The sequence below is a fragment of the Ornithorhynchus anatinus genome, chromosome 14 (assembly GCF_004115215.2).
Source record: "Ornithorhynchus anatinus isolate Pmale09 chromosome 14, mOrnAna1.pri.v4, whole genome shotgun sequence".
Classification (NCBI taxonomy): domain Eukaryota; kingdom Metazoa; phylum Chordata; class Mammalia; order Monotremata; family Ornithorhynchidae; genus Ornithorhynchus; species Ornithorhynchus anatinus.
This window is the reverse complement of record NC_041741.1, coordinates 38,638,137-38,653,278: the sequence shown is the minus strand read 5'-3', so window position 1 is coordinate 38,653,278 and position 15,142 is coordinate 38,638,137. Positions and strand designations below refer to the sequence as shown.

The 15,142-nt window shown below is 42.1% G+C and overlaps 1 protein-coding gene across 1 annotated transcript in view; it reads left to right on the top strand.

Annotated features, from left to right (window-relative positions):
- NUP37 (nucleoporin 37) overlaps nt 1-15,142 on the top strand; it is a 32,740-nt gene that overhangs the window by 5,910 nt on the left and 11,688 nt on the right. The window contains exons 3-5 of the mRNA XM_029078637.1: nt 655-779; nt 1,452-1,524; nt 4,443-4,537. Of these exons, the coding sequence (XP_028934470.1) occupies nt 655-779; nt 1,452-1,524; nt 4,443-4,537 (293 nt within the window). The remainder of the gene's footprint in view (nt 1-654; nt 780-1,451; nt 1,525-4,442; nt 4,538-15,142) is intronic.

The window sequence follows — 15,142 nt, the reverse complement described above, 5'->3', positions numbered from 1 at the left end:
CATAGCAAGCGCTTAACAAGCACTATCATTATTGTTATTCTTATTATTACAGTACCTCTGTGATGGACTTCACTCTTTGTCCCCCCTCCTTTTGAGAATCCTTTCATGCATAGCAAAATCACCATTCACTGTGAATATCCTGAGAATACTTTTTGAACTGATGCACGTCTTCCTGGGAGAAACCCTCCCCATAATAAGGATGCATCCTTCTGGAACCAGAACCAGGGTACAATAATAATGGTGGAATTTGTTAAGCGCTTATTATGTACAGAGCACATCCCGGGCTGCAGGAACATTGATCCAGCCACAGCGTGTTCTTCCATTCTGCAGTTTACTAAAAATTATGTTCAAAGGCATATACCACAGAGACTTTTCTAAAATGTAGTGATGTGTTTTTTTATAGGGGTAGTGTTCAAACATTTTCTCAAATATTGACCTAAGCCATATAAGGAGAGTTTTCTTATAGCGCTAACCAGGTGTCCGAAACACCTCTGTCGATTAGGATGAGATATAAGATCGTCTTGGATGTGGGGAAGTTGCCATTCATTCTTGTTTGATTTAGGAAACTGACTGCAATTCCTGTACTTCCTTTAAGTGAAATGTGGTGCTTTTCTTTCTCTGAGCTAATTTACACATCCCTGTACATCTATCCAGGAGGAGGAGGCCGAAGTGGAAGGGATTCTGTATAAGACACTCCGCACGTTTCACCATGGAATCAGAGTCGATGCCATAGCGTGGAGTCCGGAGTCTAGGGTTGATGCTCTGCCTCCACAAATCAGGTTTGTTCTGTTTTAATTTCACTGAATTTGAAAGGTATTTGGTTTATGTCTGTGCCTCGAGGTCTCTTTGTAGTCCATCTGTATTCCAGTATTTTAGGAAAATCGTGATGAGCTCAATTCTAGTAACTAAAATCACTTAGGCGGTTTGGGTGGAGCGTTAACCTTCAGAGCTGCTGAAGACAGTTTATTGAGTTAAGCAGGTCAAATACAGCCCCTATCTCACACGGGACTCACAGTCTGAGGATGCTGACTTCATTTTTCATTGACTGATGCAGGGAAACGAAGAGCTCCCTAGAGTCTGACCCCACCCGTAGAGATTATAGCAGAGAAGGCGTTGGGAGATGATAATTGCAATAGGCCTGGTTCTCTCAAACCAGATGAAGTGCCAGTGCAATAGTCCTGGTAAGGAGGAAGACCAAGAATAGATGGCAAAGCCTGACAACCGGTCTTTCTGTAAGCAAACTCAGAGTTCAAAGTAGTGTCACCCAGCTCCAAATCCGTTTCTTCGGTCAGCACGGTACGATTTGACAGGTGATTGTCATTCACCTCATGGATAGTCCGCTGGAAATGGATCCATTCAAAATATGCACTTGCCCCAGAGGCAATCCGTCGGTTAATATTTTCAGAGATCTTGAATGTGACGGGTGTTTTCGATTTTGTTGCTCACTCCAGGTTTTGTACTGCCGCTGCTGATAGGAAATTAAGAGTATTTTCTTCAGATCTACAAGATAAGAATGAATATAAGGTAGGGTATGTTGGGTTTGGGGGTTTTTTTTGGATGGGGGTGGTGGGTTAGGTATTTAAGTTCTCACCAAAGGCTAGGTACTGTACTAGGCCCTGGGTTGGATACAGACCAATCAAGTTGGACACAGTCCATGTTCCACATGCAGCTCATAATAATAATCCCCATTTTACAGATGAGATAACTGAGGCACAGAGCAATTAAGTGACTTGCCCAGACTCACACAGCAGACAAGTGGTGGAGCCAGGATTAGAACTCAAGTCCTTCTGACTCCAGTTAATCAATGGGATTTACTGAGTGCATACTATGTGCAGAACATTGTACTAAGCACTTGGGAGAGTCCAACAGTTGGTAGACCTGTTCCCTACCGACAACGAGCTTACATTCTAGAAGGGGAGACAGATATTAATATAAATAATTTATCATATATACGTACATATCTTTAAATTATAGGTGTCCGCAGGCGCTGTGGGGTTGAGGGTGGGGTGAATATCAACTGCCAAAGGTCCAGATCCAGGTGCATAGATGCAGAAGAAAGAGGGAGCCGGGGAAAAGAGAGCGTAATTGGGGAAGACCTACTGGAGATGTCACCTTCGTAATACTTTGAAGGTGGGAAGCATGGTGGTCTCTCATATGTGGAGGGGGAAAGACTGGGAAAAGGGTCGGTAGCAAGACAGATTGAGGCACAGAGAGTAAACTGGCAGTAGAGGAGTGAAGTATTCAGGCAGTGAATTGAGGTAAGGTGGGGCAACCTGATTGAGTGCTTTGAAACCGTTTCTTTTGGTGGAGGTGGATGGCCAGCCATTGCAGGTCCTTAGGAATGGAAAGACATGCACTGGGCTTTTTGTTTCTTTTAGAAAACTGATCCGTGCAGGAGAGTGAAGTATGGACTGGAGTGGGGAGTGCCAGGAGGCAGGGAGACCAGCGAGGAGGCAGATAGGTGCAGTAGACAAGATGGGATAGTGCCTGGATCAGCAAGGTAGCAGTCTGGATGGAGAGGAAAGGACAGATTTTAGCAGTGTTGTGAAAGTAGAACTGACAAGATTCAGTGAGAGATTATCTCGTTGGAATGAGAGAGATGAGTGGAGGACAATGCCAGGGTTGTGGGCTTGTGAGGTACGGAAGATGGTATTGTCTAAGGTGTTGGGAAAGACGGGAAGAGTAGGATTGAGGTGGGAAGATAAGGAGTTCGGTTTGGGATGTGTTCCGTTGGAGGCTCAGCAGGATGTGCAGGTAGAGATGTCGTGAAGATGGGAAGAAATGCAAGATTTCGGGGAACGAGAGAGATCAGGGCTGAAGATGTAGGCCCCCAGGCCCATCTATCCATCAGGCTACACTGCTTCATATCCGCGTGGGGTGACAACTATGTTTTTGTGTGACCTTTGTGGTACTTTTACATAAATATTTGTAGTGGTTTGCTGAATTTTAGTAAGTCACGCAGTAAATTGCATTATATTGTTGAAAAACAATTTTAGTTACTGTCATCTGTGATGTACACACCCAGTTCTTAAACGAATAGAGACTATTGAATAGATACACAGACACAATGTTCAAGACATGGAAAAGATAATGAAATAATTAAATGTGGTTTGGATTCTCTCATAAAACACATGGCGAGTTTTCTTTTTTTACTTGCATTTGCGTAATAAAAGATTGAATTTGTTTTGAAATTTTCCTAAAGCCATTTGAGATACTCTTTTGGTAGTATTGGTGACTAATGGGAGATTTTTAAATTAACACCTATTCTTCCCCTCTGTGTTAAATTCGATTCTTTAGCACCGAGCATCTCTGCAAGTATTGTATCTCAACACTATTAGTATTCTCCGCAGCAGCCTTTTCCTAGTCCTTTGAACTCTCCAGATTTGTCGTTGGGCTGCCTAGCGATTCTGTAGCTAATAGTCTCTTATCCTTTGACTGAAGGACCGCTTGGGGCAGGCTCAGCAGAAATCCTGAAACTCTTTTAACGCAACAGACAGAACAGCAGCCAGAGCATTTGAATCGCCGAAACTCTTTAACCGAACAGGCAGAGAGCATTATCAAGCCTTTGGATTGCTCAGATTGGAAGGTTCTGTATTCATGTAACGCATTTTGAAAGAACCAGTGTACAATCGAAATATAATTATAGGTAATAAGGCATCATCATGCAACCCACATAAACGTTTCATGTTCTGTTTTTCTGACGCAAAGTACGTGTAATGAAAACTAGAAAAAAAGTGGAAGGAAGTGTAGAATTTGGTTCACTTCAGAATCAGTGGGATAGAAGGGGAATTGATTTGTCTGATCTTGTGCAGGTTAGTGGGACTGAATGATAGATGTGAGCTCTTCCAAGGCAAGTATAGCAACTCTTCCTCTGTAGCCAAACAGTACTGGGCTCAGCATTCAATAAATGATGAGTGGAAGAAGCATGAAGCGGTTTAGTGGATAGACCATTAGCCTGGGAGTCAGAAGATTCAGATCCATTCCTAGGTCTAGTCTAATGGGAGGATTATGTATCAGGTCAGATCACTTAACCTCTCTCTGCCTCAGTTTCTCATCTGATGGAGAGGAGATAACTCCTTCCTCTGCCTGAAGTTATGATCCCCAAGAGGGGCAAGGAATTGTTGCAACCTATCTTGGATCTAGCCCATAGCAATCACGTAATAAATAGAGGAAGAGTCTACTATTAATTCCTGGGATGCTTTTGAGAAAATAGACGAGGGAACTAAAAACATTGAATTGAATGTTCTGCCTGTTTTTTCCTGTGGAAATAAAATGTTTTAACTATACAGATTGCTTGAGAATAATTTGTTAAAAGGTGTATTTGTTGGACTCTGAACTACAACGTTGCCGGACAACTATTTGTAGAACAAGTAAGGCATTCTTTTGAAAATATCAAGTGGAAATGGTGTGAATCATATTTTCATTTTGAAATGTCTTGTTAGGTTATAGAGGGCCATTCAGACTATATCAATGATTTGGTATTTGCTCCGAAAGATGGTCAAGAAGTTGCAAGTGTGAGTGATGATCATACGTGCAGGTATGTGAATTTCCATTTCTTAAAGGAGAATAGAAAAATATAGGTAACAGGGGTCGCTCCAAATATAAAATATAAAATTAGAGATATGTTCTGAGCATACATTTTAGAACTCAAAATTTGAATTCTGAACCCAGTCAATGCAAATCTCGGATCTTTGTGGTCTTTGGGCATTTGGTATTTGCCCATTCCTCAGCCCCACAGCACTTATGTACATATCTATGTATTATGAATTACTCTTATTAATGACTAATGACTAATAAAGCATTTATTGAACGCTTACTATGTGCAGAGCACTTGGAATGTACAAGTTGGCAACAGATAGACACAATCCCTGACTAAAGACAGGCTCACAGTCCCCCCTTCTAGATTATAAGATCATTATGGGCAGGGGATACAAAATACTCTGTTGTATTGTACTCTCCCAAGGGCCTCGTACAGTCCTCTCTGCTCATAGCAAACAATAAATGCCACTGATGGATTGATTAAATACCACTGATTATTATTTAGTTACCTTTTCCTCTTTTAAAGTGGTTTATTAAAAATGAGCCCTGTTTTCCTCAATTTTACAGGAAAAATTTGTCATTTTCTCTCCCACCTTTTTCGGTGACTTTCGCCATTTGCCCCCCAAAATGGAGGTGGCACCTCAGTGCTACCATCAGTAGAGCAGTCATCCGTAAACATAGGATTTCTCCCTCTAAATTGTCAGCTCCTCTGGGCAGAGAGTGTGTCTCCTACCTCTATTATATTGTACTTTTCCAAGTGCTTAGCACAGTGCTCAGCACAGTGCTCTGCATACAGTAAATACCATCGATCGGTTGATAGGGTCATTCTTAGTCCTCTGTGGGCTTGGGGCTTAAAAACTCTCTCTCCCTAAAGAGCCTACGTCTATTCCTTGTCCAAGTGATCATCACAGTGTAAAGTGATGCTGTCATCTATTGTTTGCTTTGCCCCCCACCCCCCAGAACCTCAAGAGTAAATTTGTGAATCCTTTCGGGGCCCCAAATGGAGAAAGGCAACAGATTTTTGCCGTTTACCATTAAAGCGCCAGTAGAAGATCAAGAGACTGAAAAGATTTTGAATGTAATTAAAATTTGTTTTTACTAAGGATTTTATCAGGCATTCGCTGTTTTTTTCAGTCTACTTTATTGCCTTTTCTCTTGTGAACTTTATCAGATGATCTAAAAGCAAGCTAATTCAACAAAACGGGCTAGCTGACAACACGGTTCTGGGGATGCAGCGTAGTCTACTGGAAAGAGTAATCAGGAGTCGGTAGGTCCCCAGCCCTGCCAGCGGCCTGCAGTGTTACCGTGGTCGTCACTTTATCTCTCTGTGGCAAAATGGAGATGCAGAGAGAATGTGAAACCCCCCAGCGAGAGAGGGACTGACTTAGCTTATAATGTATCGGTCCCCAGCTCTTAGCACAAAGTGCTTATCAAGTGCCATAATTACTGTGTGAAGAACTTTGCACTATTCTTTGTAGGAGAAGATTTTGTGCAAAACCAATACCTTTAGGTCAGATCCTGGTCTGGCCTTGTTGATACAGTCTCCCGTCTATAGAAGAGTTTGCTTCCTTTCTCCTTTAGGTGGCAAATCCTAATCATCTTTTACCCACAGCATGGTTCTTGCCCCCTTTAGCCCCAAAATACTTATTATAAAATACTATACTGCAATGGAATAAATCAAGAATACATTACCTTGATTTTTATAAAGTGCTTTTATTCCTGAACTACTTTTTTATGGCATTTGTTAAGCACTTACTATGTGTCAAATACTGTTTTAAGCGCTGGCGTAGATACAAGTTCATCAGGCTGGATACAGTCTGTCACACGTGGGGCACAGAGTCTAAGCAGGAAGGAGAACAGGTAATGACTCCCAATTTTGCAGATCAGGGAACTGAGACACAGAGAATTTAAGTGACTTGCAGGCATGTGGCAGAGTCAAGATTAGAACTCGGGTCCTCTGACTCCCAGGCCTGTGCTCTTTCCACTAGGCCAAACTGCTTCCCTAAAAAGCAAGATGAGAATGGAAAAGAACTTCAATTTGGTATAAAGTACAGCACGAATGAGACTGAGATGAGCTTAATACTATGTGAGTTGTTTGGAGAAGGTGTCCCACATAAGCCATGGACCAAACTGTTTTTGGAGTGGTAGCTTTAGGATGTATGGGAAACAGCTTGTTTCTGCCAGCTGCAGACTTCCAGTTAAGGAGGGACTCTTTTGGGGATCGGTGATGTACTCTTGGATTTCAGCAAAAATTCAGCATTTCATGAAAATTATTAAAAAAGCAATTTACTAAATATGTTCAAATCCTTTTGACTGAAACCACTCTAAATGTGTAAGTAAATGAGGAAAATAAGGAAAAATAAAGGAGATTTGAAAATAATTGCATTATAAAGAGGATTTTTTTATTTGATGCTGAACCCTAAGTTTTTTTAGGTTTTACTCTGTTGTGCCTTTCAATGAAAGGACTTCAACAGGCCTTGAGAAGCAGAATTTATCCAAAGTAGATATTTTTTCCTTCTTCATCACAAAATGTGTTGTTGCTGGCACTTTAAAAGGGGCAGGGAAAGGAAATTACAGTCGCAAAGAGCAGCACGTTTGCAGAAACACACCTTGAAAATGCCCAGATTAACCACAGGCCAAATAAACCACTCCCCAAAAGTATGAGTACCCTTGTCAAATTGAGCACCAAAATGTAGTTTTAACCACTGCATACTCAGATTGATGAATTCCACTCTGGCTTCTAATGTTAATAACATGTACAAAGGTAAATGTTGCAGTTTTAATAAGCTGTAAGAAGAATGTAAAGATTTCATAGTATGTTATTATTTGAGCCCGTTGTTGGGTAGGAATTGTCTCTATCCATTGCCGAATTGTGAAACGCTTAGTACAGTGTTCTGCACACAATAAGCGCTCAAGAAATACGATTAAATGAGTGAATTTGGAAGAATGTCGCTTTTTGTGAATTAAGCATATGGCTTGCTTCTTTAAAAGTAGCCAAATTTTTTAGTAAGCATTTAGAAATCTCTTGCAACCAAAACCTGGCAATCATATTTGCGGAGAGATTTTGGGCAGTGTAATAGGGTTCAATTCCTATAGGTTGGGACTGGGGATTTGGAAACTAAGGGATGGAGAAAATATCACTGGATTCTTAAGTACCATGATCACGGAGTCATTTTGGTAATGAACACTGTGTGATCTCTAATAATGCCCTGCATGTGTAATTAATTTGTGTCTTCTCCAACGCTCAGAACAGTGCTTGACACATAGTAAGCACTTAACAAATAATCATTACTTCATATGGCTATCAAAAAGCCGACTCCACTCAAGTCAGTAATTTCTTTCACAAATGTATTTGGCCTTTGAATTAAAAAACACTCTGAGTCTCACTGGGATAGGGTTTCCCACAAAATCCCCCTTGCCCTTGTAGCATTAATTTTCAGTATACGGTTAAACTTTAGTCTATGAACTGGACCAAAAGTTTTTCTTGGAAATAACGAAATATTAATACTCCCCATGTGATAGTACTGCTATTTATATTAAGTCTTATGTTAGATGCAAAAAAACCTTTCTATTCTAAATTCCTTAAAAATGAGATCATTGCTTGTGATCTGTTTGAAAATTGCCATATGGTATTTTTGTGGAATGGAGAGTGTGCTAATGTTGAGGTTAGTTTCAGAATATAATGGGTTTTTCAGTAATCCACCTTTCAAAATAGTTTATTTCAAAAGATATTTACATCTAAATTTACCTGTAAAACTGAAGTGCTGTTGATTCACTCTTTATTAATCCTCAGGTAGTTCCTGGCCTGTGAAAATAAACCTATGACTCTAAAACTAGATTTCTTGTGGAAATAATCATCACCCTTTGTAGAGGCCTAAAATGTTTTTTTCATTTAAATAGCAAGAACCTTAATGCATCAATATTATAATGTCTGGTTCCTACATGACATCCCCCTCATTTTCCTATCGTCCCTCTTAGACTTCGAGGCTCATGCAAGATAGAGTCTGTGCCCAGACTAATTTATCTTATATCTAGCTCTGTGTTTGACACAAAGTAAAAGTGCTTAATAAATCCTGACGTTGACATTCCCAGACGTACCTGTGCATCCATAGTACTGTAGTTGGGCTCTTGATTGTACATTTGTACATTTCTCTCAACTAGGTGTTAAACCAAGTTAAATCAAAAACAGCACAACCCGGCCGTCTACGAATGGCCTTGTCAAAGTTTAGGGCAGAAAGGGCCATGGGAGAATGGATGCAAGTGTGTAAGTTCCAACTGGCGGGCACAGCCTTCTCCGCCACTCTCAGGACTTGTTTCAGAGACTAAGCTGCTCTCTCAGACCTCTTGGCATCCCCGGAAGGAAGGAGAGAGTAGCAGGGAATTTGGATCAGTGATGCAGATCTCCCGGAATGCTACTCCAGATAGGCAGTGGTGCCGCGGATCTGTACCTGGGCAGCTCTACCTTCCAGCATAGCTAGAGACTTACATGTCAGCCAGGATCACCAACACCTCTTTTACAAACAATACTCTGTTTAGGCATGCAAAGGCAGGCACTTTTCCAAATACGATTTTCTTCTGTATGTAGTGAGCTCCAACTATGTGCAGAGCTCTTTGCTGAGAACTTAGGAGAGTACAATAGAATTAGAAGACATGCTCCCTTGGCCCTAAGGAGCTTATACTCTAAGGGGTGAGGTAGACCCTTATACAAAGTACAGATAGGAGGATACAGATCACTGCTCTGATGGTGTGTGATGACACAAAAGGGCTGATGTGGCAATTGGAGAAATAGGATAATAATAATGTTGGTATTTGTTAAGCGCTTAATATGTGCCGAGCACTGTTCTAAGCGCTGGGGTAGACATAGGGGAATCAGGTTGTCCCACGTGGGGCTCACAGTCTTAATCCCCATTTTACAGATGAGGGAACTGAGGCACAGAGAAGTTAAGTGACTTGCCCACAGTCACACAGCCGACAAGTGGCAGAGCTGGGATTCGAACTCATGAGCCCTGACTCCAAAGCCCATGCTCTTTCCACTGAGCCACGCTGCTTCTCCATGGGAAGGGAGAAATTAATTGGGGAGTTTGGGGAAGTTCTCCTGGAGAAGGTGTGATTTCAGAAGAAAGGGAGCACAATGATCTACCAACCGTATATGTGCCGGGGGGAGGATGGATGAGGAGTGAGGATGTGCGCAAGAGGGTGATAGCGGGAGACAGGAATGAGGTCCAATAAGTAATTTGACTTTAGAGGAAGGAGCAGATGAGCAGGAGTATAGTGGAAGAAGTGATAAATAGGCTGGAGAGAGAGAGCTGACTATCTGTTTAGTGTAGAGAGGAGTGGCTAGCCATTGGAGACTTTGAGGAGTGGGAAGACCTAGATAGAACTGCATATTTTAAAAAAATCTGGTCCACAGAGGTAAGAACTGGAGAGGGGACAATGAGCTGGCTGATACTGTAGTCATTCTGGACTATGACAAGTGCCTAAACCAGCAAAGTGGCAAATTTTGGAAATGTTGTGGAGAAAGAAGCAATAGGATTTCATAGTACGCAGTATAATGGTTAAAGAAGGAGAAGTTTAGGATAATGCCACGGTTACAGTCTTGAGAGACACAAAGTACTGTACTTTGCTCATGGGGCAATAGAGTACAACTGAAATTAGCAAATGTGTTGCCCGCTCATAACAAGAAGTCTGGAGGGGGTGACAGACATCAATATAAATAAGGAATTTATAATTTAAAGATGTGTACATAAGTGCTGTGGCGTTAGGTGGTGTGAATATAAAATGCCCAAAGGTCACGGATCCAAGTGCTTAGATGACACAGAAGAGAGAGGGAGCCGGGGAAAGGAGAGCTTAACTGGGGAAGGCCTCTTGGAGGAAATGTGACCTTAATAATGCTTTGAAGGTTGGGGGAGTATGGCAAATATGGAGGAGGAGGGAGTTTCAGACCAAGGGGAAGGTGTGGGGAAGGGGTTGGCAGCGAGATAGACGAGATCGGGACACAGTGAGTAAGTTGGCGCTAGAGCAGTAAAGTGCGTGGGCTGGCCTGTAGTAGATCAGTGAGGCGAGGTGGTCTGGGGTGAGCTGATTGAGCGCCCTAAAGCCGTTGGTAAGGAGTTTCTGTTTGATGCAGAGGTGTGGGTGGGCAGCCATTGGAGGTTCTTGAGAGGGGAGACATGGACCGAAAGGGTTTTTGGGTTTTTTAGAAAAATGATCCGTGCAACAGAGTGAAATATGGACTGGAGTGGAGAGAGACGGGAGGCAAGGAGGTGAGCAGGATAAGTGCTTGGATCCGCACGGTGGCAGTCGGAGAGGAAAGTGCCGTGAAAGTAGAACTGACAGGATTTGGTGACAAATTAAATACGTGGGTGGAATGAGAGAGATGAATTGTGAACAACGCCAAGGTTATGGGCTTGTGAGATGGGAGGATTGGGATAGCGTCTGCAGTGATGGGAAAGATGGGGAGGACAGGATTTGGGTGGGAAGATAAGGAGTTCGGTTTGGGATGTGTTTAGTTTGAAGTGTCAACAGGACATGCAGGTAGAGGTTTCCTGAAGGCAGGAGGAAATTAAAGTTTTCAGGGAAGGAGGGAAGTCAGGGCTGAAGATGTAGATTTGGGAATCATCCTCATAAAGATGGTGGTTGAAGCCAAGGGAGTGGGTGCAGATGGAGGATAGAAGGGGACCTAAAACTGAGCCCTGAAGGACCCCCACTGTCAGAAGAGGAGAAGCCAGCAAAACAAACGGAGAAGCAGCCGGAGAAATGGGAAAACTAAGAGAGGACACTGTCAGTGAAGCCAGGGTTGGATAAAAGTTCAAGGGGAAGGGGGTGATCTGCAGTGTCAGAAATGGCGAGAAGAAGGTCATTGGTGACCTTAGAGCTGTTTCTGTAGAGCGACAGGGGCGGGAAACCAGATTGGAGGGGATGAAGGAGGGAAGTGGAGGCAACAGGTGTAAACAACTCAGGAAGTTTGGAGAGGACTGGTAGGAGGAAGATGGGAAAAAAACAACCAGTGGGGAGCATCTGATAAAATAGAAAATTATTTAACTAATTAAGCTCAGGCATTCTGTACTCAGGGGAGCGAGGGAGGGAGAGATTATCTTTTCCTGAACCGTCTTCCATGATCTGTTCCAGACAGACACGATTAACTTAAGGAGCCAGAGAGGCAGGACACCACCTCAATCCATCAGCCCCTGGGAGTGAGTCTGTCTACTCCTGCTCTTTTTCTTTCCAAATTCTTACTTATGTATCATTGGGTTTCATCAACTGAAGTCTAGGCACTTCTTTCCAAAAGGATGTGGTTTGTGTTTACTGTGCCAGTTTAGAAGGGACCAAATGGGTCCAGATGCCCACTTACTACCAGCTATTTTCCCTTTTGTCCATATAGTCACAATTGGTAGACCAGAAATTTCCTCACAAAGTGAACTCCTAAACAGGCAATTTACCCAGCACTCGAAAACAGAGAACATTAGAATGGAAAGAATAAAACCCCTGCCACTATCAGTTAAAAAGACCTTTGAGAGAATCCTGGGTGGTTCTGAAGAATAGTTATAATGCTGACCCTTTTAATTTTTTTAAACCTTTTCATCTTTAGAATATCAAAAGTGATCACATTTGAAAACTAAATATGTAGGAATCATTTTATGTGTTAAATGTGCCCAACTCTGTGGTAAATTGGGCCATGATTTTAATATTCATTGGGTCATAACAGTTCAGAAGAAAAATTTGGCCAATTTCAAGAACAAAATCCAGTGACATAAGATTGTTACCAAAAAAGAGTAGAATCTCCTCCCCGTATAATAACAATAATGTTGGTATTTGTTAAGCGCTTACTATGTGCCAAGCACTGTTCAAGCACTGGGGTAGATACAAGGTAACCAGATTGTCCCACGTGGGGCTCGCAGTCTTCACCCCCATTTTACAGATGAGGGATCGGTGGACCGGAGAAGTTAAGTGACTTGCCCAAGGTCACACAGCAGACAAGTGGCCGAGCTGGGATTAGAACCCATGACCTCTGACTCCCAAGCCCGGGCTCTTTCCACTAAGCCACGCTGCTTCTGGAGAGATGACTCTTGCAGCTGCTCAGTGTCCTCTAATATTTGTAACCTCCATTTTTTTCTAATCAGTCAATACTGAGGTGTCAGTAACATCACTTCTCAAAGGCCTTAGCTATTCATAGCTATTTCCTATTCTACTTCCTACATATATGCACAATCGCACCTACAGGAAAGCTAATAATGGACAAAGTAATTTAACTTTTTTGTAGAAATTTCATCAGTCATATTTATTGAGTGCTTCCTACGTGCAGAACACTATACTAAGTGCTTGAGAGGGTACAGTATAACAGAGGGGGTAGAGACGCACATAGATATAGATATGTAGGAGATATATTGGACAGAGTAATTTAACTTGCCAGTTTGTGTAAAACAGCGTCCTTATCCTCAAAAGCTTGGAGTTAGGCATAGCAATGCAGATCCAAGGTTGGAATGCACAGGCAAAGCAGATTGTTGTGCATCTCTCTTTCTCTCTCCCCCTTTCCCTCTCACGCTTGCATACTTACCTGAGTGAATTCTCGCTGTTTTGAATACCCACTTTTATGGCTTCCTTTAGAGTAATTCTTCATATATTCCTTCAGTGGTGGTAAATTTTTTCCTTCTCCGCTCTCCAAAGTAAGGTTGGTCTAAGTATGAAGATGTAGATTATTTTCAAATAGCCATTCACAAGGTGGTTGCCATTAATGAGGGAAAAACCTTGTTTTTTTCCCCCCCTACAATCAGGCCAGAAGGAGTTGTGGCACTGTGATTTATTTAGGTAGTTCAAGCCTAAAAACAGATGGTAGCATTCTTTAAATAGTAGAATCGTTTGAAAGATTGGGCTCTGATATATTGAATGCCTCCATAGACAGTCTCGCCTCCATAAACGGTGGCTTTCTTTGCGGTAAGCAATGCCAAGGAAAAGCAGCGATACCATTACTTCAAGAGTAGTGTGTTAATCGTCACTAGATTGAAAAGACCGGATAGCCTAAGCAGTCAACAAAATGAGGAAACTGAAGAACTCGAAGTGGAAATCGCACTTAGTTGCACTGGGACTTTAAATAATACTGACCAGTCAAAAAGAGAGTGACCAAGAATGTTTCACTGGCAAGTTTGGGAAAGGAGAGCTTAGTGAATGACCGGCTCAATTGGTCACTTTTGCCGAGGCCAAAACAAACCTGTATATCATGGACTCAGCGTAGTACGAGAACCACATCAGTGAACAAGGAAAAGCCCCAGGGAAATCTCCCAGATCTGGATTGATTACTGCTGACAAGACTTTACAGAGCCTTGGCTGATGTCTCAACAATAGGCGAGAGCATAATTTTCACTGGCTCAGACCACCGGAATTGAAATTAAATATTACTGCCCAAGAGAACCATTAAAAGATCCCGGATTTAGAGAAGTATGTGGTGAAGGGAGGGGGGACTTGGTGGTACGTTAAACTTGAAATATAGCTCCAACAGACGAACGGGCAAAGATGGGGATATCCAGTACTTTTCATACATTGTGGATTTTCATTATGTATTTTGGATGGGAGGCCACAGTGAAAATAGGAAAATTCTTCCAACGGCGCATGCCTGGATGTCAGGAGAAACAGTTGTGTATATGAACGTGGCATCTAAAGGTAAGAATGCCATAACCCGAGTTGTCTTTAACATTGGGCTCTTTGAGGAAACAAACCCTTCATTTTACGAACACTAATTATATTCCCAACAGGAATGAAACAACTCCAGATAGGAAACCAAGAGTTAAGAGGAAAAGACACCGAAAATTAGGCTAGAAGTGCATGCGTTAGAATCAGAGGACACGATGCTGAGGAGTTCAGGAGGCTTTTGTAAGAACATTGAGATTATTTTAGAAGGACAAATAGAACCTGCCAGTTTTCTCAAGAAATGAGAAGAAATTGAAAAAGCTAGTGAACTATAGTTTTAACAAATTGTTAGAAAATATTACTGGAAATATGAACAACAGCAGGATTAAGAACAGGCAGGGAATGTGTCTGCCAACTCTGTTGTAATGAACTCTCCCAAGTGCTTAGAACAGTGTTCTGCACATAGGAAGTACTCAGTAAATACCATTGATTGATTGGTAACCAACATTTGCAACGTACATATAATCCTTCTGAGTTGGTTGAGGTTTAAATTCAAAAGGAGAAAGAGAAATTAATTAACAATAGATATCAAAACACTTTTTTAACCTTTTAATAGCCTGACATCTAAAACTCCTGCTCCTCTGTTATATTGTAGTCTCCCAAGTGCTTAGTACAGTCCTCTGCACACAGTTAAGCATGCCGTAAGTACGATTGACTGATGGGGTCACACTGCTTCTCAAGTCACTTAACTGCTCTGTGCCTCAGTTTCCTCAACTGAAAGATGAGAAAAAGGTACATGGTCTCCTTACCTCCTGAGTCGTGAGCCCCATGTAACAAGAAATGTCCAAGTGCTCTTTTTTCCTGAGTTTAAAGGCCCCCAGGATACACACTATCCATTCCCCCCTCCACCCTCCCTCAAATGCCATTTGTGAGTCCTTCTACCTACCTTGCCAGGGCAAATATTGGAAAGGTGGGGCCGTTA